Below are 15986 nucleotides of genomic sequence, written 5' to 3' on the forward strand. Positions count from 1 at the left end.
CAGCGGGGCGCGCGGGCGGGAGGGGCGCGCAGGGCGCCGGAAGCCACGGGAGGAGGGTGGGCGCAGGCGCGTCCCCGGGCGCCCGGCCGCTGACATCAGCGCGCCCCGCCCCCTGCCTCCCAACACCCTCAGCTCGCGCCGGACCCTCCCTCTCCCACCACGTGTCCCCGCGCTCCCTCCCGAGGGGCCGCGCGCTCGGGCCCGGAGAGACGGCCGGGATGGCGCAGTGACAGCCGGGCCCGAGCTCTCGGCATCCCCTGCGCCCTGGCGGTCGGCCCGGCGGTGAGTGCGCGCGGCGGCGGGGAGCGCGCGGGCGGGGCGGGGGCCGGGGCGGGATCCTCCCGGGCCGGGGGCCGGGGCGCGGGGCGGGGGCCGGGCTGCAGCTGCACCGGCGCCGCCTTTGTTGCGGGCCGGCGGGAGGCGATCGGCGCCGGCGCTCGGCAGGTGCGCGGGGCCGGACCAGGCCGGGCCTCCCAGGGCGCGGAGACGGGAACTGGGACAAGATGGCTGGAGAGACCCGAGCTGCCCCGGCGCAGGCGGCGCCCAGGCCGCGGGCACCCCGCCTCCCACCCCCGACCCGCTGCCCAGGAGCCGGCGGGGAGGCCGCAGCCAAGTTGGGGGCCCCCGCTCCAGGATCTGAAGCCTGTTCCGCGTACCCCAGACCCTTCTCGGCTGCATTCGCCCGTCCTTTAAGGAAATATGGAGGAAGCCGACTTTGAACTCGGGAGCGATGTTTTCCCGGCCACCCGGAAGGCTGCGGCCCCCAAGATGCGCCCTCGCTGCCCACCTGGGACTGCCCGCCCCAGAGGGCAGGAGCGCGGCCCTTTGTACCGCCTCCGAGCTTCCCAAGAGGGCTCTTGTGCCGGCGACAGCGAGGCAGCTCCGCGGGGCCGGGGCCGGAGTCGGGCACCAGCAGATTGTGCACCTTGTTGGCTCCTGGCGTCGCCCCTCAGTGTCGCGGCTCCAGAGAGCGCTTTCTGAGCCTGCTCTGGGCACAACCTCCGAATCTGGAAAATCCTGATGGTGGCGATTCTAAGCCTAACAACCTCCTGCTGCCCGACTGGCCTGTAGGAACGGCCAGTGGAGCAAGTGTCCTGTCGCTTCAGAACCCCCTCTGATAGGAAGCGACACCCCTGGGCTGAGTCCACGTTTGGGTGGCGCCCTGAGCTCTGCCCTTCCCTGCTCTCTTCCCCGAATGGAATGAATGTTTACCCATCAGCAGGCTCTGCCCTTGGGTCCCTACAGAACCCGGCTGGTCTCCTCCACAGAGAGCTTTTTAATTGTTTATTGATGGAGTTTAGAGCGGGAGCGGAAGGGAGAGAGAAAGAGAAACATCGATTTGTTGTTCCACTTACTTACGCATTCATTGGTTGATTCTTGTATGTGTCCTGACCTGGGATTGAACCTGCAACCTTGGCAAATGGGAAGGTGCTCTAACCAATTGAGCTACCCAGCCAGGGCCCACCGAGCTTTTTAAATGTTTGAAGGCAGCCACCTATGCTCTCTGCTTGCAGCCCCTCCTTCCAGCCTCCTGCTGCCCCACTTCCTCCCCAGGCCACGGAGAGTTCACACGGGCCTGGTTTTCTGAACGAGTCTTGCTTGCAGACATGGAGCCCACAGCCATCCCTCTGAACCTGACCCTGAAAGTGGAGGAAAGCGAAGAACAGATTCAGAGCCCGGAACTGGAGGATGGCTCCACCGACATGCAGAAGGTCCGCATCTGCTCCGAGGGCGCGTGGGTAAGTCAGGGTCGGGGGCCACACGGCTTGTGGAAGCCTCCTCCTGGAGTGGACAGAGGGAGGAAAAACAGCCCAGCCCAGCCCAGGTGTTCGCATTCCCGAGAAAACAGTGCTGTGGCTTTAAAAGGTGCTTTGGAAACGGAGCGGGTTACCTGAGCAGGCCCTTCTATCCAGGAGGCCAAGGCCCAGGGTCTCCGCACCCCTGGGTCCCCGCACCCTGCTCAGTGCCAGCACGTTGTGTACACCCTGTTTGCTGACCTGTGTTACAGGAACGAATGCTCTGACAGTCGTTACCATGGAAGGAAGGGTCATCCCGGGCTACTGAGAAAGGGGTCAAGGGTCATAGTAGTGGACACGACCTGGCTCACACCAAATACAGTGAAGAGGAGTGGGGGTTACAGCGTGGAGGGTCCGTGGATGAAAAGCATTTAGGACCAGGGCTTCTAGCTGAAGGCAGGTCAGGGTGATCCGATATCAGAGTGTGGGGGTTTTTCTAAACTGACTTGGGCAGGCTGGGGATCAGAGGGGACCTCACAGGGAAGGAGAGAGGTGGTGTCCCCTGCGGCTGGTTAAAAGGAACCACTTTCAGTGAGACTTGGGGTCACGGCGCTGACGGGAAAACTGCACCCCCAGCTGGCCTGGATGCAGGGACCGGGGCTCGGCAGCTGGGGATGGGGTGCATATCCAAACAGAACAGTGGAGAGAACTTGGTAAACTTGCAAACATGTCAGTGTAAGAAGAGGAGTTATATTAGGAACAATTACTCACAGACTCACTGGCCTTCCTGGCAGTTGCGTGTGGATGGTCAACATTTTAAATGAGCAACAAGCTGACATTCCTGCTCTCTGCTTCGTTTGCCTTGCGGTCAACAGTGTCAACATCATCACATCCTTTGTTTCCAGTGAGACCTGTAGTCAGAGACTCATGGTGCTGCCCGCCACCCGGCGCCCCGCCCACCTGAGGGAACGGGGGGTGCAGGGAGGCTGTCCTTTGCCCCAAGGATACACATGGACACTGATTGTTCTTAAAGCGCCTCCTGAGCTAGACCCTTACACGTGATGCATTTTGCATATCTCAACTATACAAAGCAAAGAGACAGCGTGCCGCCAGGCTCTGGTCTGGCTGTGGAGGTCGAGGGGCCCCTGTCTCTTCTGGTTCTCTGCCCACCTGTTCTCCGCCCGGCCTGATCCTGCAGCTGAGACCACGCGCAAGGCCTCCAGGCCGTGGGAGCCCTGGGCTTTGAGGCTAAATGAGCCCACCCGCATGGGGGGGGGGACCTTGGAGACAGGTGCAGTGGAAGTGGGTGTCTGAGTGTCGGACAGTGAGACATGTCCAAGGTGAAGGCCACGCTCCCCTGGGAAAGGAGGACGTCAGTTGGGAGCACAGGTGCTGGAGCTATTGACACAGGCCTCCAGGCTCGTGGAGTCGCTGGTCTCACAAGGGAGCAAACGACAGTACAGCATTCGGGGTGCAGCAGTGGAGGTCAGCTCCTGGGGGCCTCACACTCACGCTGGACAACTTCAGAGGCGTCCTGCAGAAGGCAGCCTGGGCCCGGGCTTGCTCAGTGGGCTCCCCTCCCGGGGAATTTGGCAAAATCGGAAACATCTTTGGGCTTCGTGACTCGGGGAGGGGGCGCGAGGTCTTGCTGGCATCTGGGCAGAGGCTGGGACGCTGCTGAACGTCTTCAGGGCACAGCACAGCCCCCGACGGAGAATGGTCTGGGCAGCACTGTTGGCCCTGCTGAGGTTGGAAACCCTGCCCGAGGGCATTCAACCCGGGGAGGGAGAGAATCCCTTTCTCACACAGTGTGTGGGGTGATCAGTGGAAACCCCGCAGACAGCATCGTGCTGGGTGCTGGAATACACTCCATAGGAGAACCGGGTGGAAATGCAGCGTCGAGGAGAGAAAAGGAGACGGACTCTGAACCCGGCCTTCGTCACCAGTGGATTCCTCCAAGGGGAGCGAGGGGCTCATGTTCTGGCGCGGAGGCCGGATCAGAAGTTGGGACAGGAGAGCAGGTCCCGGAGCCAGAACCGAGTGTGTGAGCGGGCCAGGCCTGGGCCAGGAGGGCTGTTGTGATGGCGGAGTTGGAGCCCTCTCCTTGGTGGCGCTGGGGGACAAGGCTTGAAGCATCTTTCCTGGGGAAGCCGGAGGCCCCTTCAGCCACTGGGTGAGGCCTGAGCGTGGAGAAAGCACAGGCTTTGGGTCAGACTTCCCTCCGTGACTCTGGGCGTGTTATTTAACAGCCCTGTTCCTCCCCCGCGAAAGCAGGATGCTGCCCCCCATATCTGTGTGTCATGTGAGGGATTCAGTGAGATAATGTACAAAAGCAGGACTGCCCTCTGCTCCGAGATCCCCGCCGCCTTCCCTGGGGTTGGGCGGTGTGTGTGGGTGCAGCAGGCACTGACCCTGGAGATAAGCCCTGGGAGGACAGGGAGGGTCTGAGTGGAGGGAGGAGGGCAGGGCTGAGCACCCCTCCCTGGAGACCAGGAGGGGCACCGGGTGATCTCGGGCTGCCGACCCCTGAGTCTTGCCCGGCCGCCCTGTTTGCTTCTGTTGTGCTGGGCCAGAGAGAAGGGCTCTGTGGAGGAGGGAGGCGCCCGCCAGGGCCTGGTGCAGCCCTGCCCGGTGCCCCGGGGCGGCTGTGAGGGACGTCTGAGCCTCGGGCTGTGCCTCTGCAGCATAATGTGGGCTTGTCAGAAGCTGCTCTGTGGCTCGGACATAAAAACCAAGAGATGAGCCCGCGCCAGCCCCCAGCCGCCCCCTCCCAGCTCAGGTGCCGGATGTTTGCACGGGGCCCAGGGCGCACGGCCTTCTACGAATCGATTGCGCCTGGGAGGTGACAGGACAGGCAGCCCTGCATCCGTTTATCAGCAAAGGGAAGGGACTATAAATAGGGATGGCCAGGACCTGGCATTTCCTCAGGGACAGGCACAGAGGCTGGTGGGAAGCTGGGAAGTGGGAGGTGAGAGGAGGGTGGGCAGCTGGGACCAGCGCTGGGGCCTCCTGGTTTTCACATGTGGGGTTTTGTCCGCTCGCTCCAAGTCTAGGTCCGGTTTTGTGTCAGGTAAAATCATTTGCAACTATTCCAAGTGGAGCAAGAGAAGGGGAATCTGGAGAGTATTTGCTTAAACCTTTTATTCAAAAAGATGTTTAAGTGATCAGGGGAACAAAGCGGGAGGCGCCAGGCTCTGCCCTCCGTGGGCTTGTGTTCTAGTGGGAGAAGCAGACGCGGGAGCCAGGGGCGCAGTGTGATCAGTGCCACTGCGGAGTGGGGCCCAGGGCAGGGCAGGGACGTGGAGGTGGGCACCCAGCCAGGTCCCGGGAACGGGACGTCTAAGCTGAGTCCTGGATGGAGGGTGGGTATTGGCCAGGCCAGGAATGGGGGGACCTTGGAGGCCGAGGGAGAACCCTGTGTGGGGGGCTGGCAGGGCGGAGATGAGTTGCTGGGGGACAGCTGAACACAGAGGCAGGGGAGGGGGAGGCCTGGGCACCGAGGGGCCATTCGGCTGGAGCCTGGAAGTCAGACTGCTCGGTCCCGTTTACTGGCCGTGTGGCTTTGGACAGAAACGAGTCCTCTCTGAACCCGCGTCCTCCTTGCTTATTTGAAGTGGTGGTGGGGTGTGTGTGTGTGTGAAGGGGGGCTGGGCAGTGAGTGAGTTCCAGGCTTTCCCTGGGAGCGCTCCCTGCGTGTCTCGAATGTGTTCCAGCTTTGGGAACAGCTTTGAAAGCCGTAGTCAGGGTAGCCAGCCTGAAGGAGGCGGTCCAGTGAGTCCTTACCACTGAATGTGGTGACCTTGGGGTAGGGTTCTGAGGGACGGAAAGGAAAAGCGGAGTAAAAATGAAAGCAAATGGCTGAATAAGCGAGCGGGTGGGTGTGGGCGGCTTGGCCGCCTTAGCTGCCCGGTGCCCCCTCCCGGCAGGCAGGGGACGTCAGGGGGCAGCCCTCGTCCTTAGGGCTCTGAGCGGGGTCCCGTTTGCCCTGGTGTCTCATTACCGCCCAGGCTGTCATTAGCCCTCTGTCCTGCCCGTGCGCCTGGGAAAGGCCGCCCTTCTGTCACTGGCTCTTTGGGTTCAGAGTCCAGCACTAGGGCCAGTGGGAAATGGAGACCAGTGTCCAGAAACCACTGAGGTCAGACAGCAGTGATCCATCAGACTCACCCAGACAGCTGAGGGTCTGTGACCAAGGGGAGGGGGTGCGGGCGGGGCGGGGGCGATGCTCTCAGGGTGTCCCTGGCGTGCGGAGGGTCTCCCACGGGGGTTGGGGACTGGGGGCTTCTCCGGGAGGTCTGTTCTCGTCTGCCAGCCGACGGGGATGGTAACCACTCGGGGTGCGGGGACCTGTGCTCGGGTCCTATTTTGCCTCTAGCGGCCTGTGTGCGGGCAGACAGCTGGTTTCCTGGGGAGGCCCCTCCCGGAGGATGGCCTGTGAGTCACCTGCGTGCCTGCTAGCCGCTGAGAGGCCTGCTCTGCCCCAGGTGCCGGCCCTGTTTGATGAGGTGGCCATCTACTTTTCCGACGAGGAGTGGGAAGTTCTGACGGAGTCCCAGAAGGCCCTGTACCGGGAGGTCATGAGGATGAACTACGAGACGGTGCTGTCGCTGGGTAACAAACATCCCTTTGCCTCCCGAAGCTCTGAGCCCAGAGAGCGTTTCCACGTCTCCTGGGTGGTGGGACCAGCACCCTCTCTCCGAACTTAGCCTGTCCCCTCAACACCTGTGCCTTTGATTTCCCGTGTTCGATTCAGGCAGGGATATAAATATTGTGTCATTCTACCCAGTAACTTGCGCTGGTCTCAGAACCTCATGCGACCCAGATGTTCGTATCAGAAAAGCAGAACCTCAGAGGTGTCGCAGGGCCTGGGCCCGAGCACCGCCTGCTCCTCGGCTCACTGTCACCCCTGCAGCCGCAGAAGCTGGGGACATGCCCAAAGCATCCTGGCCCCCTGCCAGCGCTGACAGTCAGGGAACCAGGCTGCAGCCGCCGGAGGGACGCCGGGCTTGCTGGGCCAGGCCTCGTAGCAGAGACCCAGGAATTCCCTTGGACAGGCCCATTCCCATCCCCTTTCTCTCCCCGTGTCCCCAGCCCTTTTCCCTGTTTTTCATAAACCTCCATGGTGAGAGGGGGTGGGGTGAGTGTGATGAAGCACTGATGTGGACGGTGCTCCGAGCCTCGGTTACTTCCTCTGGACAGAGTTCCCGTTCCCGAAGCCAGACATGATCTCCCGGCTGGATGGGGAGGAGGAGCCTCAGAATGCGGACCGATGGCCGCTCCCAGGAGGAGGTGTCGCAGGTACCGCGATCCAGCCGACCCGCACCCATCCCCCGGGAGCATGGGAAGTGGGGTCTTCAGTTTCCGTGTTTGTTCTATGGCAGCGGTTCTCAGCCTGTGGGTCACGACCCCTTTGGGGGTCGAACAACCCTTTCACAGGGGTCGCCTAAATACACCCTGCATATCAGATATTTACATTACGATCATAACAGGAGCAAAATTACAGTTATGAAGTAGCAACGAAAATAATGTTATGGTTGGGTCACAACATGAGGAGCTGTATGAAAGGGCCGCGGCATTAGGAAGGTTGAGAACCACTGTCGATGGGGTGCGTGAGAGTGAGGCAGGGGTGCAAGGCAGAGAGATGATGGGCTTTGGAGTTTGAAAACCTCCCTTCCGGTGCTGCGTTGGCCTTAGGCAACTTCATTGCGCTCTCTGAGCCTCCACGCTCCTGTCTGCTGTGGTAAGAGTCTCAGTGTGCCACCGCGTGGGCAGATGCAGCAAACTGAAGTTTGAGTGGCATTGAGACCAGTGCACATTCGGGGGCCTGCAGCCACCTCGGGGTGCCCCGTACCCCTCTGGCGATGGGGGAAGACGTGCCAGGCACGCGCCCAGAGTTACTCACCCTGGCTCCTTGTCCACTTCACCCTGATGGACAGGCAGCACCGGGCACAGCACACGCTTGCGCAAACAGGTCTAAGACGCACACGGTCTTTCATTAAGAAAATGGCAGCAGGGTAGCTGGCTGAATTCGCCTCCCAGCAGCCAGGTTTCACTTGCCTTCCCTCCGTAAGTCAGAGTTTCAAAGGCCGTATTGCATTATTCTAAGACATCTCCCCCTCCCCTCCCCGCCCCCGGCACTTGAACGTCTCTGAAACTGAGAGTGCCTCTTAAAGTGATGTTGCCTCTTGCAACTGATGACATCTCAGTTTGGGTGAGATATGGCAGTTTCCCCGGATCGTATTCGGTTTTCTGAGGCCCTCCACATATAAACACACAGGGAACCGGTTCCAGCTGGTGTGCGAGAGCCACTCGCTGCCCGAGAAGCCCAGCCCTGCTGAGTGTGGCTCCTGCCGCAGAGCCTCTTGGATCGAGATGTGGCTCAGCCATGGAAGGCCACACCCTCCGGTGGTCTGGCAGTGCCGGCTATATTTGACTTCACACCCGAATGGGAGTCATTTTGACCTAAACGTGGCCCCAGATTACGACTCAGGCTCGGCACCTGTGCTCAGCTCAGCCCTGCCCCTCTAGCTCAACTCCCTTGACACACTGGACTTCCACTCTTGGCATTTCCACCAACAAAATCAGGAACCGGTGGACATCATTGTGCTCACTGCTCTTACCTTCGCCCCTTCCTGTTTGTCTCCAGAACACGAAGAGGCTGACGTCAAGCCCCCAGACTGGGCGGGCCCGCTGCACACGGTGTCGCCATTCCCCCCACCACAGCCCCTGGACGGCTTTGGCCTCCGCCTGCCTCGGGACTTCCCCGAGCTGCCCGAGTGGAGCGAGGGGTACCCCTTCTACATGGCCATGGGCTTCCCGGGGTACGACCTCTCGGCTGACGACCTGGCCGCCAAGTTCCAGTTCAGCCGGGGCATGCGCCGCAGTTACGACGCGGGGTTCAAGTTGATGGTGGTGGAGTTCGCCGAGAGCACCAACAACTGCCAGGCGGCCAAGCAGTTTGGCGTGCTGGAAAAGAACGTGCGGGACTGGCGCAAGGTCAAGCCGCAGCTGCAGAACGCCCACGCCATGCGGCGGGCGTTCCGCGGCCCCAAGAACGGGCGCTTTGCCCTGGTGGACCAGCGCGTGGCCGAGTATGTCCGGTACATGCAGGCCAAAGGGGACCCGATCACCCGGGAGGCCATGCAGCTGAAAGCCCTCGAGATCGCCCAGGAGATGAACATTCCGGAGAAAGGGTTCAAGGCCAGCTTGGGCTGGTGTCGCCGGATGATGCGCAGGTACGACCTGTCCCTGAGGCACAAGGTGCCCGTGCCCCAGCAGCTGCCCGAAGACCTGACGGAGAAGCTCGTCACCTACCAGCGCAGCGTCCTGGCGCTGCGCCGGGCGCACGACTACCAGGTGGCTCAGATGGGAAATGCAGACGAGACGCCCATCTGTCTGGAGGTGCCCTCCAGGGTGACCGTGGACAACCAGGGCGAAAAGCCCGTCTTGGTGAAGACGCCAGGCAGGGAGAAGCTGAAGATCACGGCGATGCTGGGGGTCCTGGCCGATGGCAGGAAGCTGCCCCCCTACATCATCCTGCGGGGCACGTACATCCCCCCCGGGAAGTTCCCCAGCGGGATGGAGATCCGCTGCCACCGCTACGGCTGGATGACGGAGGACCTGATGCAGGACTGGCTGGAGGTGGTGTGGCGGCGGCGGACGGGCGCCGTGCCCAAGCAGCGAGGGATGCTGATCCTGAACGGCTTCCGGGGCCACGCCACCGACTCGGTGAAGAGCTGCATGGAGCGCATGAACACCGACATGGTCATCATCCCGGGCGGCCTGACCTCGCAGCTGCAGGTGCTGGACGTGGTGGTCTACAAGCCGCTCAACGACAGCGTGCGGGCCCAGTACTCCAACTGGCTTCTGGCGGGGAACCTGGCGCTGAGCCCCACCGGGAACGCCAAGAAGCCGCCCCTCGGCCTCTTCCTGGAGTGGGTCATGGTCGCGTGGAACAGCATCTCCAGCGAAGCCATCGTGCAAGGGTTCCGCAAGTGCCACATCTCCAGCAGCCTGGAGGACGAAGACGACGTCCTGTGGGAGATCGAGGGCGAGCTGCCGGGCGGAGGGGAGCTGCCCGCCGAGAGCAGGACAGAGAGCAACTGACCGCACGGCTCAGGTAACCCAGTGACCTGTTTGTGTCCACAGGTAGCCTTGTCTTGCCATGCCTTCCCCTTTGCAAGACCCCGAGAGCCCACGTGCAGTGCTGGGGTGCAGGCCACCGGCGGCGTCTCCTTCGTGTGAAACTCCTGTCGCTGCGCTTCCTGTGTCCTTGGCTCTGTGGCTGGACCCGAGCCCTTGCATGTAATCATGTACCGAGGGCTGGTCAGCTGCGGACAGCACCTCAGCTCCGATGCTGGCTGTGGGGCTGAGCAGCATGGTCTGACCGCCGGGTTAAGGAAGTTTTGTCTGAAAAGCCCACTTCTTGTTTCCTTGCTGGCCAGGAGGTCTGGGACGTGAGACACACCGAGTTGCCTTCAGCCCCGTCCTCGGCCTCGGGTCTGTCCCGGGGCGTCTGTGGGGCCCCTGGGAGGTGGGAGTAGTCACCTGTGCTTGCTTCTCACAAGTTTGCCAACATCTTCCTCTTCATAACGACTTTCACGTGGGGGGGGGGGGGCAGTTAATTTCTCGTAGTTCTCAGCTGTCTGAAGGAAGATACTTTTAAATGGAATCTTTACATCAGGAAATGGTAATAATAAGCAGGTGCTTATCTGGGACGACGGGCGGAGGGTGAGGAACAGGCCTGCGGCTCAGGCGAGTCTAGGAGAAAGGGCTCAGATGGAAGGGGGTCTGGCAGAGAGCACCAGCCCCCACCTGGAGAGAAGCGCGGACAGGAGGGGACACAGAAGAACAAGGGTTCGCTTCACCCTCTCGTTCTTGTTTCTCTGTCAGTTACTCGTCCCTCCGAACACAATGCGTATTGAATATGAAGCGACTGTTACTGGACGGGGGACCTGGAACGTCCTGACTAAACTTCCTTTTAAAGTGTGACGAGGTGTTTCCGTGCTGTCTGCTTCCTCCTCCACGTGAAATGCTAACAGAAGGCTCTGTGCCCTGCGAGCTGCCAGGAGACCCGTCCCCTCCCTGCCCCTACGTCCAGTGGCGCTCTGTTGCGGGGCCCGCTGCCAGCGTGGGCTCCCTAGAACTCCAGGGCAGCCCAGTTCTTACCACGACATTCGAAATCGCCAAAGCTGCCTTTTTCTCATGTCCCCCGCCCACCCCTGGCTCAGCCTCCCTTTCCGCTAACCATTCACTGCCCTTGCATATCGCACTGACTTACAGCGAGTGTTTATCCCTTTCTCACTTTACCTTGTTTCCTCTCCTTGTTAGGTAACATTTTTGTGCGTTTTTTATGTTCTAAGCTCACTGCCACCCACAGGACTGGGTCCGAGTTGCCAGAAGAGGGGAGGGAACAGAGCGACGCTTGTGCCCGAGGACCGTGGGTGCTGACGCGTCGCCCACCGGCCCGCTCACCTGGATGCGCGCGCTCCATGCAGTGGCTCTTTTCTGAGTCGCCGCAGCAGTGGACGGGGACCCGGGAGACGTGTGGGCATTCCACGGCCCCTCCTCATCTATCAGCAATCTGACTAATGGAATAATTACGCTTGTTGAAAGTTACACGCTATCCAAAGTCCCCGGTTAATTCACACTTAGGTCCTCTCTTTTCCAGCAAATGGGACTGCCTGAAGCGGCTGGGGAGAAACCCAGGAGGAGAGCTGGAGTGTGGACACAGGGACCGCGCGCCAGGACGCGGGGCTGGGAAGGCCGGTCTGGACAGCGCCCGGGCATCCCACCCGGACACAGCCCGCACCCGCGGGGTCACAGAAGTCTGGGACCCTTGGTTTCCTCAGAGACGTGATTAGGAAAGAAACTGCTTCTCCCGTTTCTCGTAGAGGTGACGCCAGTGTCCACCAGAAGGAACCCGTGGGGAATGAAAAGGCATCGCCTGGAGACCGTTGTGCAGCGCCCAGGGGGCTCGCCGTCGGCCACTCCACCGCGTCCTTTCTGGGGAGAAAAACCTCCAGTCATTGTTTCTTCTGCCTTTAAAAATGCCTCCCGTGGAGCCTGCCGCCAGCAGGTCAGGACTGCGGAGAAGGCTGAGCAGAAACATGTCGTTTTTGTACTTAACACATTTCCTCTCTTAGGAAAAGGAGATACTAATGACAACATTCAGACACACTGGCCTGGTGCCAGCCGGTGGCTTTTCTATAGGCAAACTCGGTTAGTGGGGAAGATCCAGGTTAAAGCAAACGATGCTGTTTTATTAATCTTCCCAGCCAGGTGGGCAGCTAGCTTGGGGGTTCATTATGGTTCTCTCTAACGCAGGGCAGCATTCAGGCCACAGGTCCCCTTTCTCAGGCCGCCTGCACAAGTCAGCGGAAGTTGCCTGCTGTGCTCATGGTACAAGGCTCATGGACTCCTGGCGTTTGATTTGTTCATTTTAATATTTTTATCACGGGGGTGGTGAGAGGGTGCGGGCCTTCAGCCACAGCTGTTTGAGACGAACCCTTCCCCCTGCAGGAGGGGGAGGTCTCCGAGTCTTTACACTATAGTAGTTTGCATTCCCACCTCAGTCGAGTGTTACGGAAACATTCCTTCAACGCTATCTGCGCTACAGGAAACAGGCCAGCACCTCGCAGACAAAGCCCCTGCTAGAAATGTCATTCCACGTCAGGCCTGCGACAGGCCTCCACGTCTCCCTCCTGCACACCCTCTCGTTCCTACTCGACACTGTTCTTGGCATCTTGAGCCACCTACTTCTACTCAGGTACTCATTTTCCTGTTGACGAAACACCTTTCCCCTTTTTTAAAAACCAGTGTTCCTCCCAAAGGGGAAATCTCACTTAATTTCTGGTATCAGAATAACTTTCAATATTTGAATTGCCCCATTGGCAAACTGTGCCGAATTCTTCGTCATCTGAAATGGCGTCTACACCCAGCTACTTTGCATTCCAGAACTTTCCATCCCCTCCAATTCCACTTAATTTATCCTCCACCTCCCTGGTTCCCGGCACCTCCCTCGCTGCCGTTTCACTTGCGTGGGGCATGCTTATAAGACCTGATTTGGGATCCGGCATCGGGGCCACCGTTCTCTGGCCGAGATGCGTGGAGAATGCGTTCAACTCCTGATTCATTCCGCCAATACCGCCGTCTCCACCCCATGGGCGGTGCCTTTCGGCTGCTGCTCTGGGATGCTCCCGGAGTGACGGCTCTGCTTCCACTGACAGCCTCTGCCTAACGGAGCCCGGGACAGCTGCGCTGCAGGGTGGCCGTGACCCTGAGGGACGACAGCACATGTTGAGACATAGATGTACTTACTCCTCAGTAGGTAGAAAATGGCCCACAATAAACTTTGATAATAAAGACCGTAGGCTGTGGTGGTGTCTTTATTCCTCACCTGCTAGTACTGTGAAAGCCACACTGCAAACAATGACTCGTCCTTCCTCACCCCTTGTACCAATAAATGTTACACCCTTGGATCGAAAGGGTCTGTTCGTGGGATGGCAGTACCAGGAACGGTGTCTTTACAGAGGGAAGCAAGTGTGTGGTTTTAGACTGGGGCAGGGGGCTGGCATAAACAGCTTCCCCTCAAGCAGTCCTGGCCTGGGCGCTGTGAGGGACGGTACGTTACCAGAATCAGGAAGGCAGTCATTAGGGGTGTGGGTTTTAATGAGTGAAAACGTGCCAGCACGCTGACCCACAGAACTGCCTTCTAGAAAGGAAAGCATGGTGAACCCTCCATGTGCCCTTTCACGATGCGTGATCACTCCAATCTACCCTGCCCGTGGATTCAATGAGTAAGTAGTTGTCTCCTTTCCAAGAATAACCTAGACCACGTTTCCCTTTAAGCCATCAGTCAAATTCTGAACCCATCTGTTGGCCACAGCAGGCATGACCCCTAAAACCAAGTGTCTCTGCCCTGATTTTATCTCCTGGAGGCACATGCCACAGGGAACAGGCCTTCACTGCAGTCAGGACCGACCACTCAGTAACTGAAGCCCCGTCGTGGTCGCCAAGGGGACGGGTTCCGTGAGGAGAGCTGTGCTTGGCCGGTCACAGCGGTGGGTGCTCAGGGTGATGGGCATGTGCTGAGCACTTCGGGCCGGGACACAGTAGGGTGGGCCCGAGTGACCCTGCAGCTAACGTGATTGTGGGGTTCCTGCAGGAAAAGCGCTTCATTCTGTGTGAAGCTACCTCGTTCTCAGCATTTTTCCTCACGGAAGCATTTCTCAAGAGGATGCTTAGCAGGAAGCACTCAGGATCCCAGGGCGGGAGGGCCCGGCTGGCGGCAGCCTCATCTGCTCACACTTCTCAGGGCTCTTGAGCACCATTCTCCCTACCCTCCTGCCCTCAGAGAGTGGGCCCGGAACAGGAGGCACAGGGAGTCCTCTGGTCCACAGAGCAGGTGACTGTAGGGACTTAGATCCAAGAGCAGAGATGAAACCTGCCCTCTCAGTGGGCCATAGACCTGGCCTGGCTGCCTCTGCACCCGCGGAACCCACAAAATTGGACACATACGTAGCCTTGAGGCCCAGGTGTGTGTAGTCCAAAATGTTTGGTTAGACACTGGTTCCAGTTCCTCTAAACCCGCAACTCCAGTATTAGCTCAACCGTAAGTCTAAAGGGCCTTTCTGACTTGGGCCAGCAACTGAAACTGAGCTGTTGACTTTCCTTTCAGTCTTGTTTACACACAACAGAAGGAAGAGATGGCATGCCTTAATCTTTCCCTCTAGAACATTCTCCTGAAACATCTTGCTCAGGTCTCACCACAGGGCTTTTCATGTTTCTGCAGAAGGCAGGGTCCCTTATCTGTTTAATAAACACACAGTTTTCTCCCAAAAGGTTTATTTGTCACATTGAAGGTACAAAATCCAGCACACACAGCCAGCTTCCCATCTGTACATATTTATACGTTACTAACCCACAGAACTCATTCTAATGCAGCCGACCCTGAACAACACAGGTTTGAACTGCGGGGCCACATATACATGAATTTTCTTCGGTGAACACCCGGACTAAAGCCTGCGGTTGGGAGTCTACGTGGCTCTGCACCATGTGGTATCGGGGACCTGCGCACCCGAGGATTCTGGCATCAGTGGGGGTCCGGGAACCAAGCCCCCACGGGTACTGAGGGTAGCGAAGTTTTGGCAAGTCACAAGTTGTGAGTGCGTATCCGATGCGTTGGGGTTGGCGCCCCTAACACCCACACTGTTCAGGAGTCAACTGCATATCCACCAGCACTTCCCCTTGAGTAAACAGCAATACCTCTCTAAAAAAGCCTGGTGTCGGTAACACTGCCAAGTGTAAATTACGTTCACTTTATCGTTTGAAAGGATAGACACAGGAACTGGGGAATTACACGTACAATGCAACACGTTCACATAAACTGTAAGCGTCCTATGGGAACGACGAATAGGTGAGCCTGCCAGTCAGCGTCCGGGAATATGAACCACATGAAGGGAACCTGAGTCTCGAGGAGACATTTCATGAGGTGAACGAATTCATTCTGCGTCTGCTGTGGCGTGTCCAGTAGCACAGGCTGCCTGAGCCATCCTGTCTCGGAGCGGTGTTGATTTGTAGGTGCTGCCAGGTAACATCTGCTGACAATCAGCTGGTCACCGAGGGAGGCGTCTGACTGTTAACACTGTACGTTACTTCCACCGAATTCCAAGAGCGCGCTTCTCTCAGGAGGCAGGCGGAACCTTGGGCCTGCTGGACACTGAGCAGAGGATGCCACTGAACACATGGGTGTCCTGCAGGTCACGGGGGCAGAGTTCTAACAGCGTCCTTGTTCTAGGAGGTCACCTACCTGACAGGCAGACCAGAGGACCCGGCAGCTCAGGGCCAGGCCATTCCCACGCAGGCAACTTTCAGGGCCCACCCTACGGGGACACGTCCACACACAGATATGGGTCCCTCGCGAAGTCAGATTTCTACTAATGGCTTCACAGTAGCAACACAAAATGTACTCAATGTCACATTTCCATAGGAAAGGTTATATTTACACCGTCCACTCCAGTCTTGAAGTGTGGACCCGAGACAGTCAATGCTCACTAACCAGTATGTTGCGGCATGACTCGGCAGAGCAGGGGGCGACTCAGTAGAGCAGAAGCCCCCCCCTGGCGGCCAGGCGCTGTCTGTGCACCTGGTCCTGCCGCAGCTCCTCGTGGGTGGGATGCCAGAGCTTCGTGATGACCCTCTCGATGTTGAGCGCGTACACAGTGTGCGAGGGAATGGCTTCCCTGTGCACCT

General features: G+C 59.1%; 2 protein-coding genes and 1 long non-coding RNA gene across 9 annotated transcripts in view; 2 read left to right on the forward strand and 1 right to left on the reverse strand.

The window, feature by feature from the left end:
- POGK (pogo transposable element derived with KRAB domain) lies at positions 1-13100 on the forward strand. Of its 5 annotated transcripts, none has more exons than XM_059673357.1 (6): positions 1-282; positions 1606-1739; positions 6109-6344; positions 6933-7031; positions 8380-9852; positions 11096-11241. In XM_059673357.1, the coding sequence occupies exons 2-5, from the start codon at positions 1690-1692 to the stop codon at positions 9837-9839; spliced, it is 1845 nt and encodes a 614-aa protein (XP_059529340.1). In that variant the 5' UTR covers positions 1-282; positions 1606-1689; the 3' UTR covers positions 9840-9852; positions 11096-11241. The 5 variants fall into 5 exon arrangements, with proteins under 5 accessions (XP_059529340.1, XP_059529339.1, XP_059529342.1 ...); XM_059673356.1 differs by lacking the exon at positions 11096-11241 and adding an exon at positions 11404-13100 and having other exon boundaries at positions 2-282; XM_059673359.1 differs by lacking the exon at positions 11096-11241 and adding an exon at positions 11404-13100 and having other exon boundaries at positions 4-282; positions 6218-6344.
- The window catches only part of LOC132220664 (uncharacterized), a 747794-nt gene that overhangs the window by 602433 nt on the left and 129375 nt on the right, over positions 1-15986 (forward strand). The gene's annotated exons all lie outside the window — the stretch shown is intronic.
- The window catches only part of TADA1 (transcriptional adaptor 1), a 19009-nt gene continuing 14897 nt past the window's right edge, over positions 11875-15986 (reverse strand). For all 3 annotated transcript variants that reach the window (XM_059673364.1, XM_059673362.1, XM_059673365.1), the window contains one exon: positions 11875-15984. In XM_059673364.1, coding sequence (XP_059529347.1) covers positions 15832-15984 — 153 coding nt within the window. In that variant the 3' untranslated portion in view covers positions 11875-15831. The remainder of the gene's footprint in view (positions 15985-15986) is intronic.

The sequence above is a fragment of the Myotis daubentonii genome, chromosome 18, assembly GCF_963259705.1.
Source record: "Myotis daubentonii chromosome 18, mMyoDau2.1, whole genome shotgun sequence".
NCBI lineage: Eukaryota > Metazoa > Chordata > Mammalia > Chiroptera > Vespertilionidae > Myotis > Myotis daubentonii.